Consider the following 15,896-nt stretch of genomic DNA (forward strand, 5'->3'; position numbering starts at 1 on the left):
AATAAGAAAATCGAATAAAATAATACAGAAAGAAAAGAGATTTTTAATTAAATACCGTAAACAATGATTTTTTAATTTTCATATTAAGGATACTGATATCGTAAGCCAGCTCCTAACCAGCTTCTAGCTCCTCGAGTAGCTGGGAAACAAAAATCGCCTTAATGTACAATTTACTTACACTTATGCACACTCTTATAAAATAGTAATGTGACTGCGTACGAATTTAAGCAAAGATACTTTACATGGATTAAAGGGTATCCCGCCTCATCATCCTTATATCGATATGTCATTAGGAATTTATTATGCCGATTGTTTATATTATTATCCCGCCTTACCATCCCTATATCCATATGTTATACATATGCATTCATCGAACGATAAGGACTATATTCATTTTGTCGAAACGTTAGCAACGCTTAGAAGTGCCCTTGTCGCTACGGAGCCTAATGCGTTTCCTATTGCTTAAATTTGCACGCTCTAACTCAATTGCATTAATTTAATCGGGATTAATTGCATTAGTTTTTAACACAGAAATTTTGAATTAATCGTTTGCCAAGTTGAAATAGTTCACGATGTATACATCGTATAATCCCACGGAACTCAAAGCATTCCATTATGTGGCGTCAATACGAGCCTTGCCATCAATTATGTCGCTTAAGCTATCTACGACGCACATTACTGCTTATTCTTCTTCACATCTTCGGGCTTCCTATGAATTTCCTTAAAAATGACCCTAATATGTTTTGTCGCATTAGCGACTCTAGCCTTCCGCAAATGGTGTCAAAACGGTTTTTTGATCAATGAGCAACATAGCATAGCGTAATGCTTGGAATAAACAACGAACGTATCGTGATGAAATTTATATAAATAAGACCATAACCTAACAAATTATTTGAATTAACAAAAATATAAATATAGTATGGAGTACTATTCCTTTTAAATGGAGCATGACTAACTGACTTTGTACAACATCGTCGCCGCAATTATCACAAATATTTTAAAAGCTTTGCGAAACGTTATCGCCTTAGTTGAAGTGAATTATTGTCCAATGTAATGATCAGGTTTTTGACTCATATTCAGAAAGCAATTATTTTCTATCGAATTAAGAAGTGATGGCGGATTTTTTACTTTAATTATTCGCGGAGTTGCATCTTTCAAGCGCTTAATAGTATGGTATCATAAGGTTAGTAAGTAAGTGATGGAAAAGTGTCACGAACTTTTTCCTTGCAAAATATCTATGCTTTCATTTGATGGAAAAAAAAAAGAAATCGTACCAAGCGGTGAATTCATCTACTTTAAGCTTCAGGTCATTTATAGCAGAGATTCTTAACTTAGCTCTACTACGGCTTACCAAGGAAAGAATTTGTAAACAAAATTGTGGACACAAACGAATCCGTGCACTCTTTTCAATATATAAGCGAGCTTCTGGCGACATAGAAATATGCTTGATAGCAACCCACGATTGAGCGGATGGCAACTTTTGTAATAAAGTTTTTTGAGATATTAAAGCGTTGAAGTAATTCTTGCCTTTGAAAGGAGCGATTTTGTTAATGCAAATGAAAGGTGAAGAAATCGGCGATTAATGTGTCGAGCGTATTCTATCTGCCACCGATTCGGTTTATATACTTATAACGTAGCACCTATTGCGGACACTAGCTGACAAAAGTTCGGTTTTAAATAATAAATTCATTTTTGAAAGACGAGAATAAACCAAATTTGTTATGTCATTTGCAACATTTAGAAATCTTATTGAATAAGTGCGAAGCGGCTTAGGGCCGCATTAAAAAAAAAAAAAAATAGCAAAAGGAACGAATCTCCGTATACGAAGAAAGTCTCAAAGTTTCCAATACATGATCGCGTTATTGGTACTAGCAGTCCAATCATTTAGAAAGGACATGGAGGAAAAAATAAGCAAAGCTAACATCTAAACTTAAAAAATAAATAAAACGTTCGAACGTTAGATTGAAAAGTGAAATATTCCTCACTATCTGTGCGCTACGTTTTCAAATTAGCCCTTTTCCACGAAAGCTGCAGCGATTCGAAGTCCAGCTACATTTTGGGATAACTGCAAATGCAATCATTTTAACTGCATTAAGCAGAGGTTAAAAATTTCTTAGACCTTTTTTCATTTAATAAAAAGAAAAAGAAAAAAAAAAAAAAAAATATTGTGAGTATAACGACTACACAATAAATCGCTCTACAATGGTCTATATACCGACTTTTCAAGATAAGGCATTCTACGGTAAGTGGCCGGAAAAGTAGTCAGACCTGAGCCAATTTCAATAACAGTCGTCTTTGGGCCAAAAGATGTCCGTGTAGTAAATTTTATCAAAATATCTCCAAAAATTGTGGCCAAACACGGGCAGGTAAGTTTAAATCAATTCAGAAAATGCCATCGAATCGATCGGTATAATAAAAGTCAATTCGTTTTGGGTTTTGCATACATCCGAGCAAACGTGATATGCCCTTGCACCATGTCGCGCCATTGTCGCGTCGCGTATACAAGTTAGATATGATATAAGGCAACATATGAATTTTAAAATGCTTAAGATAAAGTTAAAATAAAGTGAAAAAATATATTTATTATTGCAAATTAATAATGATTTGATAATGTTCAGCTCATGCAAGTGGTAAATGGTAAATAATTTATAGAGAATTTGTTGCGTTGCACGATTTTTATGTCGCTCTTTGGTGCTAACTCGGATATGCGTATATATGCGTATAATGTAGGAAATGTTATTCAAATATATATATATATATATATATATATTTATGTAGATCACAAACATCTGTAAAAAGTGGAAGTAAATAATGAAAACAAAAGGGATTTCAAACAAGAGATATACAATCTCAATTAAATATCGACAGCCAGCAAAACAGGATGTGACAGACGCGTGCTGAAGAATAACAACAAGTAAACCAAAAGCATACGTACTAAGACTACTACCATATAGTATAGTAAGGAAGAAGTAAGGAACTATAATAAGGAAGACAATCATGTTTATCTTGTGGCGAATATTGTATACCCACCATTTCAAGAAAATGTCTAAGAAAACCGCAAGACTTTTTCTTTATAGCCGATGTGTCGGCGCATTGATGGGCCCGAAGAGAATTACTTTTACGTTGAGCTTTTATGTGCTATCGATATTTGCTGAACGTATTAAGTTACTGAGAAATTGAAAATTTCATCTTTTCATAACTCGCTTACTCCGCTTATCGTCAGAGTTAATCCACGCGCATAGCATAAAGCAAGAATGCAAAACTTCACATGATTTAAGCGCATTTTGAATTCATCTCACATTGATGATCACAAATATATATATTTGTTTTATTTACTTTTACTACAATTGTTTAATGCACGTAACAAATAATTTATATTAAATATGGGATCGCTGGGTCCGCGTTGCAAGCGAAACAACAAAACTAGTATACTTAGATATTCTTTGGCGATTGATATAAAAATTAATTACGATTGAATGCGTTACGTTAATATCATGGCAAGAAGAGATCGCACTACGAGTACGTTCCGTTGGGGAAACTTTTCTCAAAAAAATCGCAATAAATCGATTCAATTATTATAAGAGAGAATTGAGCTTATTTTACTCGAAGAATGAAAGTTGCTCAGGAAAGGAAACTAATTTAGGAGTCGCTATGTTTTAAAGAACAACCTAAACGATTGCAATATGAAAGGATGGAACGTCTTTTGATGAATTTGTTATACGCGTAAATTAATAGCGAAATTATGTAGTCAAAGCTTGCAGCTGCTCTATCTCTCTTTTTTCTCTTGAAGCATTTAAGCAAACCATCAAACGATTGAGGAACGATCAACAGGGGATGATTGCTAGCTAAAGTGAACACTTTACAAAGGGTGCATAATATTAAACAGCTGTCTTTAATTCAAAGGGGCGAAGAGATGACGGGCAATCTTAGTTCGTAGTGCAGTCAGGGTTCATTGGAAAGTTTATAAGTGCAAGTAAATATATATGTGTTGTACGAGAATGATAATGGCGGGGGTTGTCTTTGAATAAACTCAACAAAACTCTGACAATCAGTCAAGTTTCCGATACGTTCTTAGTTACAACGTAACGCGCACGATTAACAGCGAAGCAAGTGTGAGAAAAACAAAAAAAAAAAACAAAAAAAAAAAGATACAACATATATTATAAAAGATGTCTAACAGCAGATTATTATTGAAACGCAAATTAAGCACTGTATCATTGGATCATTCAAGTGATAGCGAAGATGTACCATCATCGAAGGCGAAGAAAAATGAAAATGATGATGAAAAACAATCGGTTGATGAACAACAGCTCTATCACTGCGATACACCACCTCCAGAGCCAGTGGATTATAGAACATTACCGTTAGACTCGGATCGTCACTTATTGGATATCATTCGGGCAAAAATATCCGAATTACAACATGAATTAAATGATTGCGAGAGCGATTTTGACGATCAAAGCGTCGCGTATGATAATCCACGATCTGTCGATTCCCAGGGACCAATTGAATTAAGTGAACAGGACGCTGAAGCATTAGGTTTTGCTACATGCGCTCAGGAGACGTTTTTGTTTTTACAACGGGAGGGCATCTCCACCGATAGCCCACTCTTTACACGGTTACGCGATGTTTTAGTCGGTCATACCGAAAATGATCAATCCGATGATCTATTAAATTGAACAAAACAAACTTAAGCACAATGTTCTAGTCTAGTCAACTATTTCCGAAAACTAAACATTATTGGAATGAGAACAATCTCTAGTCATAGTTCTAAGTTTCTATTTTTTAAACCACAAAGCATGAGCTAATAATTTAATAAGAATTTGCTTTATATTAAATTTTAAAATATAAATCTATCTTTGTATTCACAACAATTTGGGCCAATATTTAATTACAACAATTGCAAACGGAGCTAGAAATCCCGCGCATCTGATCTTAACGCAAATTTAAATCGAATAAGTTCAACAATAAGTCCGTAAAGTAAAAATCACTCGAATAAAATAAAATGAAATAGGTTTCGATCAATTAAGTGTTAGCAACTAATATGGACGATAAAGCAATTCTTCATTTCGTTACTTAAGCTTATCTGACTTATTATTCACCTCCTGAAACAGAATAAATGCTGAATAAGGTATAAATAATATTTTATTTAAAAGAATGACAAGCAAAAGTTTCTTACAGAATAAGTTTGAAAGAACGTCTATGAAGGTGGCTTTGAACTTATTTGAATACAGATTTCTTCGTCGTTATGGTTACGAAATTCGTGAGAAGAGTTTTCCCCGGCGAAATGCATTAATTGAACATTATTTAGCCTTCAATAAAGCATGAATGCAGGGATCGTCAGCCACGTCAAGACACGTCTGACCAGCTGAGTCTTGAGCCATTATATTTGCCCCATATTTTAATAGCAAGTTTACGCATTCCAAATGACCACAAGAAACGGCATAATGTAAAGCTGTTTGTTGCTCAGCATCTCGCAATTCGACTTGGCAGCCCGCCTTCAAAAGGTATTCTAACATTTGTACGTCATTGCTGTCGGTTGCCCAATGTATAAGAGCTAGGCCATTTTCATCGATTACTTCTAAATCGGAAGGCTTCAATATATGTTCTACTTGTTTTAAATTATGCTCCCGAACATAGTCAAACACAGTCTTCTCATTTTCATGTTTTTGATACTCATTATCCGGAGGCATCTCTATTGAATGTACAACCCATCCTGTGTTCGATTTTTTATCATCACGTTTTACCAATTCCCACCATGCAGGTTGAAGTTTTTGCACTTTTTCCACATACAATCGTTTAGCTATCGTACTTGACATCTGCCCCAAATCATTCCAGGCCGACCATTTGGCACGTCCTTGAATATTAAATAAGCCGGGCTTTGGAATATTACATTGACCGGTAGTTGCTTGTTTATACAGGCCATAGAGTTCTAATAAATCATTTGGCATTAAAGTATCATGCGTTTGCTCCACGTGCTTGGCTGCTAATGTAAAGAGCTCATCGTGCTCATCGGTATCATCAAAATCCAAATCACTATCATTTTGAATTGCCATACTTTGCTTGTGTTCCTTTAATATATAACTTATAAACTACGAGTAGATTATTATTATTATTATTTTTTTTTTTTGCTGTCTAAATTTTAAGTTTTTTGAATGTTCAAGTAATTGCCCTCAAGTATATGTTTTGGTTCGTTTTCGATTTTTTCGAGGGGAGCTAGATTGTTAAATGTGACAAATCCGTAACCACGTGAGAAGCCGGTTTTCTTATTGAAGATAACGTTAGCGGTAATTACTCGGCCAAACTCTTTAAAATAGCTTTTTAACTCCTGATGACCTACGGTCCACGGTAGATTACCAACAAAGAGCTTGCAAATATTTTTGCTAACCTTAGTTGTTGTGGCCATTGATATGTGCTTTAATAATATTAACGCAATAATCTTTTGCACGAACTTCGCTTCAAATATCTACTTATTACGTAAATATTAGCGAAATGCAGAAGTATACTATCTGGTCGACTTTTTTTTCTTTATAAGTCATTCTAATTGTCATCTATAAGTTGACAAATGTCAAAATATGCAAAGGTGGCCATCTTTACAAATTGATTTAAAATTTATACGCAATGCTGCTAAGTAATAAAACCATTAACATTGCTTTCTTGAAAATTAACATTTATTTCGTATATGGCTTAAAAAAAATTGGCTAAAAATGGTCGTGTAATGCGAAAATTATAATTACATAAAAGATAAATTCCATTTTTACGTGAAACTGTATTAACAAATTAGTTTAACGCAGAGATGTAATAAGTGCATGTTTTTATAGAACTCAGAAAAAAAATTAAAAACTGGCTGTAATTGTAAAGAAACTGTAGTGTAGTCACATTTCTGAAAGTTAGGTTTCGTTCGCGATCAAGTCGATAGTTGATAAATATTTTTGTTGTGATCACGTAAGATTTTCGTTTCATATATGTTGCTATCATACGTGTGTAAATGAAAAGCAAAAGAAAGAATCAAAGTCACGCAAATGTTGGTAGCGAAATGTCTTGTCTGATATATATATATATATATATATAATGATTTTGCCAAATAGAACTTAATTATTTTCTTGCATATATGTTGCTAGCGAAATGTTCCATCTTCTATATATAATGTTTTTGCATTGTTAGAAGCTAAAATATAATTTGTTTTAAAGGTTTGATTTTTCACTTATCTTTTTCTTTTTCCTTGCATGAATTTTATTATTCATACACCGATGCCATCAGGAATAATGAATATGCTGAATATGAAGTCAAATGTCATCGTTTTGACAAAACGGTAGCATTGCAATTGTTTTTCGATATGTGAGTGCGCTCGGCAGCATTAGCAAGAATTCCATCGGTAAACTTCCTTTGGAGAACTCGGTTAATTATTTTATTTTTCATATTAAGAAAATTATATGTTTTGCAAAAGTGAAGCCAAGTCAAAAATGTAAATTCTATCAAATTCTTTATTTAGGCACTGACAATATGTCTTTTAGTTATAGTTTAGTTATATTTTAACTTTTAGATAACTAGCTATGTTAATGGATTAACCTATGATTTTACGATACAATTAAATTTAAAAGTGCAGAAGAAATGTCCATTCTTATTTCCTTACTTATTCGCCTTCAATGTTTCTTTAACTCACTCTAGGCCTCTAGTCCTTGAAACAAGTTGCTTTGATTCAGGAAATCGAAAGTTTACTGCCGTAATTTTTATGTGGTCGCAAACCTTACGAATGAGATGTGTAGACACAAAAACATTTAGACTATGCTTGCCTTTTCTATCTGTCTATGAAACATTCTTCATTTTGTGCGAGCCTACGAAAGTAAATTTGTTTTCCATCCACCCCTTCAATCACTTCAATAAATACTACGAATATTTCAAACATCGTTTGTTATACAACAACGTGTTACAAAAGCATGAAAAGTACACCAAGAAGTTACTCGCGACCAGTTTTTCATAAAAAGCATTCAAAAGCTTCTTTAGACACGCGAAACTTTCGCACAAATCTATACGTAACGATATGTACATTTTAATTTACACTGGTGACAAAAATATAAAAGCACTTACTTACACTTTACTGAGTCTCGCAATGCTCTTCTACGTCTTATAAGATTCCTTTTCCCTCCATTTTGAACCCACGACCATTGGGTTGTTAGTCGAGACTATTGCCAACTCGACCCCTCAGACGGATCGAAGCATAATTTTAATTCTACAGCAACTGTATAAACAAGTAAGAACATTACATTGGGGCAACGCAGACGATTACGTATCCTACACCATTTCGCCTAGAGGAGTTATTCATCCGTTTTGGTAGTAACGCATCGAAAACTACACATTTTTTAATGCAAAAGCATACTTTGCATGAAAGCCCGCATATTGGCGAATGACCAAAACGTCACATGATGCGGTCCAAATTTAGCAAACTTAATTTACTTTTTAAAAATGTTATTATTTTTCTCTTTCCGTCATAAAAGACATGAAATAAGACTTTCTTTCCATAGAAGGGCCTGCCTTTCATGATAACTTCTTATCTAACTTATATGTTAGGCTTTAAAAATAGACGACTATCCGATCCAAATTCGCTACCACAATTTTTTTTGCTAAATTGCTATCATGGATCATTTTTCATCATAAAATATTAAAAATTAAATCTCTCTCTGAAGGGATTACTATTTATGAGAAATTCTATATTGCGTGGGACCCAAGAAATAGACCCGTGTGGTGCAAATTTGGTCCAGTTCATTTTTATGTCAAATTACTGTCATGAACAAAGTTTCGTCATTAGACAATAACAAATATGTCTTTTTGCCATATTATGGTCTACATTTTTTGAGAATTCATATAAAGGCTGATATCCAGAAAATAATCTGCGTAGTCCAAATTCGATAAAATTGATTTCTTTGTCAATTTACTACTATGAAGCAACTTTCGCTATGAAATATTCATTATGTAAAGATTCAGTTTTCGTAGGAACAGCTATATGCGAGGGGGCTCAAAAAATTGCCTTAGCCGAACTAAATTTCCAATACAAATGAATTAGAAATGTTACGCAGCGTATTTTGTCGAGAAATTTTGAAATTTTCAATTTTCATTTTTCACATAACGACTTTTCAAAATACTGCGTTATACAGCGGGTGGTCGAAAAAAAAGGGACAGATCCGAATCATTTTCAATAGGGTTCGTCCCTGAAATGAAGCACGTCATTGTACCAAATTTCATCAAAATATCTCAAAAATTCTGACATGTAGAAATATTAAACGGAGAGACAGATAGTCCGACTGACAGGCTTAGATCGATTCAGGAAATGATTCAGAAAATGATTCTGATTTAATGTACTCTTTATATTAAGTGTTGTAGGAAATAGCCAATGAAGAATTGAATTGAGGACTGTGGGGACGGGTATTTGATGATCGGTCTAAAATGACTATAGTGTTCTCACTTATATTCAAGATTAGGTTATTTATGCAATTGCGTCAGAAATCGATGAATCGACAACGAAACGTCTCGGCTCATTTGTTGTTTTAGTATCCTTTCCTAGTATCTAATACTCATTATAAAGCACATCCTCTGTGACTGCCTTAACTTTCCCTTGGCTAGAAGTAACGCATTCGGAGCGATTAATCCTATGGACATTCTTATGGACTAATAATATGCTTTCATAAATATATATGTATTGAAAATAAAGGAAATAATTTACTTACATTACGTCTGGTTACTTTCCAATTAATTGACGGTTAATGTTACCTTAGGTATTAAACCTATCCTAGATAATCAATCTTAAAATTATAATAACCCATGCAATACAACCCGGGAATGATAGTAAGAGAAAAACTCCTGATTTTGAGTGCACTTGCAGCGAGCAATTAATTATCATTCGAAGTGAATTCATTGAATCATTGATTACGTGAATCCTAAGTTGGATATGCTTGGATAGTTTACAAATATTTCACAAAACACTTTGTAACGTGTGCGAATTCGACTTTTAAACACGAAACGTTTTTAAAAAAGCATGCGCCTGCGTATATTACGCTAAGCGAAAAGCATCGGAGCACTCGTTCATCAATTAAATGTTAATTTGGATATTGAAAAATGTGTCTGGCTTGGTGAAGAATTTGTATTCCAAACTTGTTGTGCTCATGAAAATAGAAGCGAATAATCTCAATAGAATAAACAGAGAGAGAGAGAGAGAGAGAGAGAGAAGAAGAGCAAAAGTTGACAACCGTTTTGTGCTCACAATTATTTTGTCTCATATTTTTAAAGAAAAAAAAAAGGAACAACTTTGATAGTATATTAGCTTTTAAACGTTGACAGATATCAGGAAAAATTATTATTCGAATTTTTTTTCTTTATGACGTTAGTTTTGAGAGTTTTGTGAAAACCATTGAATATACATCTAAATAAAAATGAAGGCATTTAAGCTATTGCTAAAAAAAAATTTCATCAGCGACGTTCGTTCATGGATTTGGTTATTATTTGAAATTCTTGTATTTATGCTATGTTTGCTTTACTCTGTTATAAATCCTCTTCAAGAGGTGCGACGTCATGAGATGGATTCTAAACTAGTGCCAGACGACAAGAATAAGATACACATGTATAAAGGTCTCGTACCTTTGGACGATTTAAATTATACTCGGTAAGTAAGATTTCTATAGATTATAAAAAAGAGATAAGAGTAAATTAAGCAAATTTTCTTCCAAATTCCGTATTTTTAGGGGATTGATAAAGGGCAATATGCCAGACACTTTATTTTATACACCTGAAAATGCTTTCACCAAGAAGCTTCTTAACGCAGTAATTAAAATTTTAGGCTTGAAATCTATTAAAGGATTTAAAGATGAAATGAATCTTCAAAGCAATTTTGATGATAAGAAAGCTTTCGCTGGTATTGTATTTTACAATACCAGTGATGATATACCGCAGCGTTTATCAATGAGTATACGCTTTCCGAGCGAACTTCGAACGGTTCATAGCGACGCGCCAATTTATCAAAACTATTGGGTAACCCGTTGTACTGGATTTTTAACTGACGAAGAAACGAAAGGAAAAGGATTAAAACACGTGTCCCTATATCAACGTGAAGGCTTTTTACAATTACAACAATGCTTATTTCTCCAGTGGCTAAGATTGCGTGATATTGATTCAGAAAAAAAAATTAAAATTGTCTATGGCTCCTTACTATATCCAAGCGATATTTATTATTGCGAATTTTCAGACACTCCAAATTTTAGATGGTTCTGCTATTATATGACATTTGTAATTACATACCTGAGTCTAGTTTGTGTAAGTATCATACTTTTTAGTAACTATGATTTAAATATTTTTTTAACACTAGATAAGATTGCTGAAGTTCAAAAATTATGTCATATATGTATATATATATATATATGTAGATAAGATGTAGTCAATTTTTTAATATAACAGACAGAGGGACAAATACTTCGGGAGGCTATCTTTGACGTGTAAATAAACAGCACAAAAAATCAATAGCATTAGGTTCGCGTTGCACTAGAATGCAAATGAATACGTATTAGAAGACATCAGGAAGCATTGTTTGCGTGAATCGGAATCGGAATCGGAATTTTAAAGAGTTGATCGGGTTGATTGGATTAATTACAAAGTTGATCGTCTATTGAAAAAAGTAATTTTTAAAGCATACTTTCAAACAGTTTCGAATAATTATATCTTAGCTATGTATTGGTTTTATATATATATATATGTGTGTTTGTAAATTTTTGTTATAAAATATCTTATATAATTAATTATATATATATATATATATATATATATATATATATATGTATATGTATATATTGTGTGCAGAAATACTCGAAAGAAGTACAGGAAAATATATTTTCCTATCATTGGACGTATAAAGTGCAAAACGGTCATCATTGGTGGGCTCATTTCATAGTCTCCTTTGTACATGTAATGATTTTAGTTATTATTGTGACGATTTCTTTTGCCGTAAGTTTGCTCTTTATATTCTAATTATTTTTCAAAATTCATATTTTTTTTTTTTTTTTGATTTATTTTTTCTTAGATAAAATGGGCCGTAGAACCAGAATTCAAATTTGGTTACGTTCCCCCTTTGTTATTTTTTGTATTTATGGTACTTTACGGTATCGCATTAATATTAACCGCAATGATAACGACTGCCATATTTCGGAATGCGAAAACCGCAATAGTTTTCTCGGTCACCATTTGGATAGGGACGTATGCTTTACTTGCGATAGCCATTGATGTGGAATCTCGTCCGACCATAGGGGTTTTAATTTGTTTTGCGGTCTTTTTCAATAATATGTATCCATATACCGTTGACTTTTTGAGCGGTTATAAAACGGTTGAATTTCATGATCTACTGATTATAATGTTATTTCCAATAGGATACATTATTGTGTTATTGTTGTTATTATCGCTCTTTGATTATATTTTGCTTCACCAGGACAGGGATAAGACTGGTTTTAGCATAATTGGCATACCGTATTTATGCCGTAAAAAATCGAAGAGAGCAAGAAAACCTGATCCAATAAATCCAAGGGCCTATCCATTAAATCGCCAAAATTCAAGCTGGTTAAATTATGAATTTGGAGCGTATAATTTATCGATAATGTTATCGTTGAAGAATGTGTTCACGTTTTTCGATGATCATAAAGTTTACCCTCATCTGAAAGACGTTACAATGCGTATATTTAAAAATGAGATATCGATAATATTGGGCTCGAATAACACCGGGAAGACAACATTGCTAAAAGTGTTAGCCGGCTGGATTAAATATTCTGGGTCCATTTACTTTGATGGCGCTCATGAAGTTTGTGAAAATCTTGATTATTATCAACAATATGTAGATATATGCATGTCGCATTGTCCTCTTTTCGATATGTTAACCGTAAAGGAAACACTCAGCTATTTTGCATTGATTAAGCAAAAGGTGCCCAATTTGGAGCAAACGAATCTCGAAGTTTACAAATGGCTTGATAGATTGAAACCGGCCGCAATTAAAGAGCATTGGTATGTTAAGCGTTTAAGTTATGCAAATAAGCGATTGCTGGCACTTTGCTGCGCCTTATGCAATAACACAACAATAGTTTTGCTCGATGAGCCTACGGTGAATATGCGATCATTTGAGCAATCACTTTATTGGCATATTTTGCAAAAAGAGAAACCGGACCGAGCGATTATTGTTACAACCGATTCTGTTGATGAGGCCGAACATTTGGGCGATCGTATCGGTGTTTTAAGTGACGGCTATCTCATGGCCTGGGGTACGCCCATATTTCTTAAAAGTCATTTTGCCAAAGATTATTCATTGGTATGCGAAATTAAAATTTAATAACAACAGTTGGTAACAGTACGAATTCATGCGTTAATTTATATTGTCTACAATTGCAGGTACTTTTAAGGGACACAAGTAAACCGCTTAGGCCCATTTTAGATTTATTGCGTACATATATTAGTAATATAGTGATTACAAATCAAATTGGCGACAAAGTGGTCTTCAAGATGCCTGCCGAGAAAAGACCGGAATATCAAAAAATGCTAATCGCCTTGGAAGATAATGCGTCCGAATATGGTATACGAAATATAACTGTCGTTTCTGGTGAAATGGGTGACGTATTTATGAATCTTAGTTTAGAATCTGAACTGCAGCAAAATTTACCCGATCTGAGTAAGTAAATGCAACGAGTCAGTCAGTCAGTCAGCCAGTCAGCTTAGTTCGAGTTTAAATTATATTTGCATTTTTTTCGTTTTTTTTTTTTTTTTAACAATAAGGGCGCATATTACATCGCAACGAACCGGTCTCGCAAAATAGTAAAAATCAAGTGAAAGCAATGTTATATAAAAAATGGATTAGTACGGCGCCGAATATTATGCCGATAATAATAATATTTGTAGCCATCGTTGTGATTCTCTTGATAAATGAATTAACTAAATCAGTTCAACCTATTAGTAACATAGAGAGAGGAGGCATGATGGGTTTTCGCTTATATGAACCAACTAGAAAAATAGTGGATAACATAAGTACCGATTGCGAACACGTTGAAATCAGAGATTTACAACAAGGATCGATGACATCGAAATTTAGTATAACGCATCATTCCTACATATTTAAAACATTTCGATGTGCCAAAGAACGCTTTCACGATATCATGGAGTACAGCTCTTATAAATTCAATCAAAAAGGTGCCGTTCAAATAATCGGTAATGAGTTTACAGTTTGGGCATCACAGAATATTTTTCATACAGCGCCAGTAACTTTAAATTTAGCTCAGAATATGATGTTGAGGTAAATGATCTAAGCTCATATATTTGCATAAATCTATATACCGATATCAAAACATGCGTAAACATTTATTTATTATACATACATACATACAATATATATATATATATATATATCGATAGGTATGTATATTTTCAAAAAAAAAAAAAAAAAAAAAAAACGGTAACAACAAAACATCGTACAGAACGAATATGATTCCGAACGAAGAAAATTTTTATGTACGACTATGGTGATGTGATGCTTACTACCTTTTATCAATGTAAGGTAACAGTAAGTAAGGGAATTAATTCGCTTCAACCTCTTCAATCAGACTCCTAATTTGCTAATGCGCGTGCGCTCTTGACTAAATAAAAGTCATTGCTGAATTGTGATGATATTTTTTAAAGAAGAGATCAATCTTCCTATCATAGATATATACGCTATTAATAGCTAATCTTCTAATAAGAGAGGGTTTCGACAAGAATTTCGATTTAAATGGACGAACGTTTTGATACAAATACTTCGAGAGTTCGATTTGCTCTGTGAAATTTGAAAACGACATGATTGTCGGTTAAGACTTGGACGAGACACGATTCAATACTTAATCATGCGCTTTGTTCCTGCTCTGACTTAAGCAACCTATCGAAGTTATTGTAAAAGTAAAAGCATTTTCGTTTTCGATTCCTTTTCGTAGGAAGTTGTATCCGGATAAACCGGAAATTATAACAACAATTATTAATAATCCTATACCGATGTCAATGAGTGCCAAATTTAGCGTTATGGAAAGTCAAATTGTTAGTCTACGCATTCCGCTAACACTTGGAATAATAATGCCGCTGAGCGTCTCGTCGTTTATCTTTTGTTTGGCAGAAGAATTAAATAACGGATTTTTCACTTTACAAAAAATGGCTGGACTGCGATTAATAACTTTTTGGATAATAAATTTCGCTTGGGATTTCGTTACATTGCTCATATACTGTATCCTTTATTTTATAGTAATGATATTTAGCACTATAGAGGGTTTTCCCTTATCGGGAAAATTGGGTAAGTGTCGCCGATTTGGGCATCATCATCATCATCATCATATTTTCAATTGTGTAAGCTTGTATTAATTAAAAAAAGACAATTTTAACTATTTTTCACTTTTAAGCGACATTTTTATTAATGTGCCTTCACAATGCACCCGCTTTATTTACCGTTTATTTAACGGCCTTATTCGTTGGCGGTAATAAGACAAGATCGTTCCTGATCGCGACAATTGTACAATTGGTGGCAGGTGAGCGAGGCGGCTGCTGGCTAGGCTTATATGAATGCATTGGGAAAAATAATTTCTTTTTTATTTGCCGTTTCAGGATTATTGTCTTTTGTCGTCTATTGGGATGTTACATGTCATAATAGCGTAATTCTATACCTTAGCATGATATTCCCAACATTTGCTCTTCTGCAAGGCGCCAGCAATATATATATGCTATCGAAAGAACGTCAATATTGTACTCGCCGATGTGAGGGTATTACCAATTGCACTTCCGTAAATATGTGTGAGCTGATGCAAAATTGTTGTTGTAAGTTATTTCCATTTAACCCGTTCAATTTAGGGAAAGAGAGAGAGAGAGAG

At 33.6% G+C, this 15,896-nt stretch overlaps 4 protein-coding genes across 4 annotated transcripts; 2 read left to right on the forward strand and 2 right to left on the reverse strand.

Annotated features, from left to right (window-relative positions):
- The first annotated feature begins 2,202 nt into the window (after window positions 1–2,202).
- Window positions 2,203–4,817, forward strand: LOC119644630. Its single transcript, XM_038044263.1, is given in 3 exon segments — window positions 2,203–2,242; window positions 2,619–2,637; window positions 4,076–4,817. Coding segments are annotated over 3 exon segments (663 nt in total). The 3' UTR covers window positions 4,680–4,817.
- Window positions 4,818–5,132: 315 nt separating this feature from the next.
- LOC119637214 (acyl-CoA-binding domain-containing protein 6) lies at window positions 5,133–6,075 on the reverse strand. The gene has a single exon (XM_038033080.1). It carries the CDS (start codon window positions 6,054–6,056, stop codon window positions 5,304–5,306), a length of 753 nt encoding a protein of 250 aa, XP_037889008.1. The 5' UTR covers window positions 6,057–6,075; the 3' UTR covers window positions 5,133–5,303.
- Window positions 6,076–6,129: 54 nt separating this feature from the next.
- LOC119637225 (SRA stem-loop-interacting RNA-binding protein, mitochondrial) lies at window positions 6,130–6,483 on the reverse strand. Its single transcript, XM_038033094.1, has one exon. It carries the CDS (start codon window positions 6,404–6,406, stop codon window positions 6,143–6,145), a length of 264 nt encoding a protein of 87 aa, XP_037889022.1. The 5' UTR covers window positions 6,407–6,483; the 3' UTR covers window positions 6,130–6,142.
- A 4,085-nt stretch (window positions 6,484–10,568) lies between these two features.
- LOC119644636 (ATP-binding cassette sub-family A member 17-like) lies at window positions 10,569–13,926 on the forward strand. Its single transcript, XM_038044273.1, has 6 exons — window positions 10,569–10,654; window positions 10,734–11,019; window positions 12,062–13,330; window positions 13,411–13,687; window positions 13,792–13,841; window positions 13,915–13,926. Exons 1-6 carry the CDS (start codon window positions 10,569–10,571, stop codon window positions 13,924–13,926), a joined length of 1,980 nt encoding a protein of 659 aa, XP_037900201.1.
- The last annotated feature ends 1,970 nt before the right edge of the window (window positions 13,927–15,896 follow it).

The sequence above is a fragment of the Glossina fuscipes genome, unplaced genomic scaffold (genome assembly GCF_014805625.2).
Source record: "Glossina fuscipes isolate IAEA_lab_2018 unplaced genomic scaffold, Yale_Gfus_2 0, whole genome shotgun sequence".
NCBI classification, from domain to species: Eukaryota; Metazoa; Arthropoda; class Insecta; order Diptera; family Glossinidae; genus Glossina; species Glossina fuscipes.

Excerpts from the sequence above, each read along its gene's own strand:
- LOC119637214 (XM_038033080.1), bottom strand. The coding sequence starts at position 6,056 with ATGGCAATTCAAAATGATAGTGATTTGGATTTTGATGATACCGATGAG.
- LOC119644636 (XM_038044273.1), top strand. The coding sequence starts at position 10,569 with ATGGATTCTAAACTAGTGCCAGACGACAAGAATAAGATACACATGTAT. Across the intron at positions 10,655-10,733 it reads GACGATTTAAATTATACTCG|GGGATTGATAAAGGGCAATA; the intron begins GTAAGTAAGATT and ends CCGTATTTTTAG. Across the intron at positions 13,331-13,410 it reads TTGCCAAAGATTATTCATTG|GTACTTTTAAGGGACACAAG; the intron begins GTATGCGAAATT and ends CTACAATTGCAG.
- LOC119637225 (XM_038033094.1), bottom strand. The coding sequence starts at position 6,406 with ATGGCCACAACAACTAAGGTTAGCAAAAATATTTGCAAGCTCTTTGTT.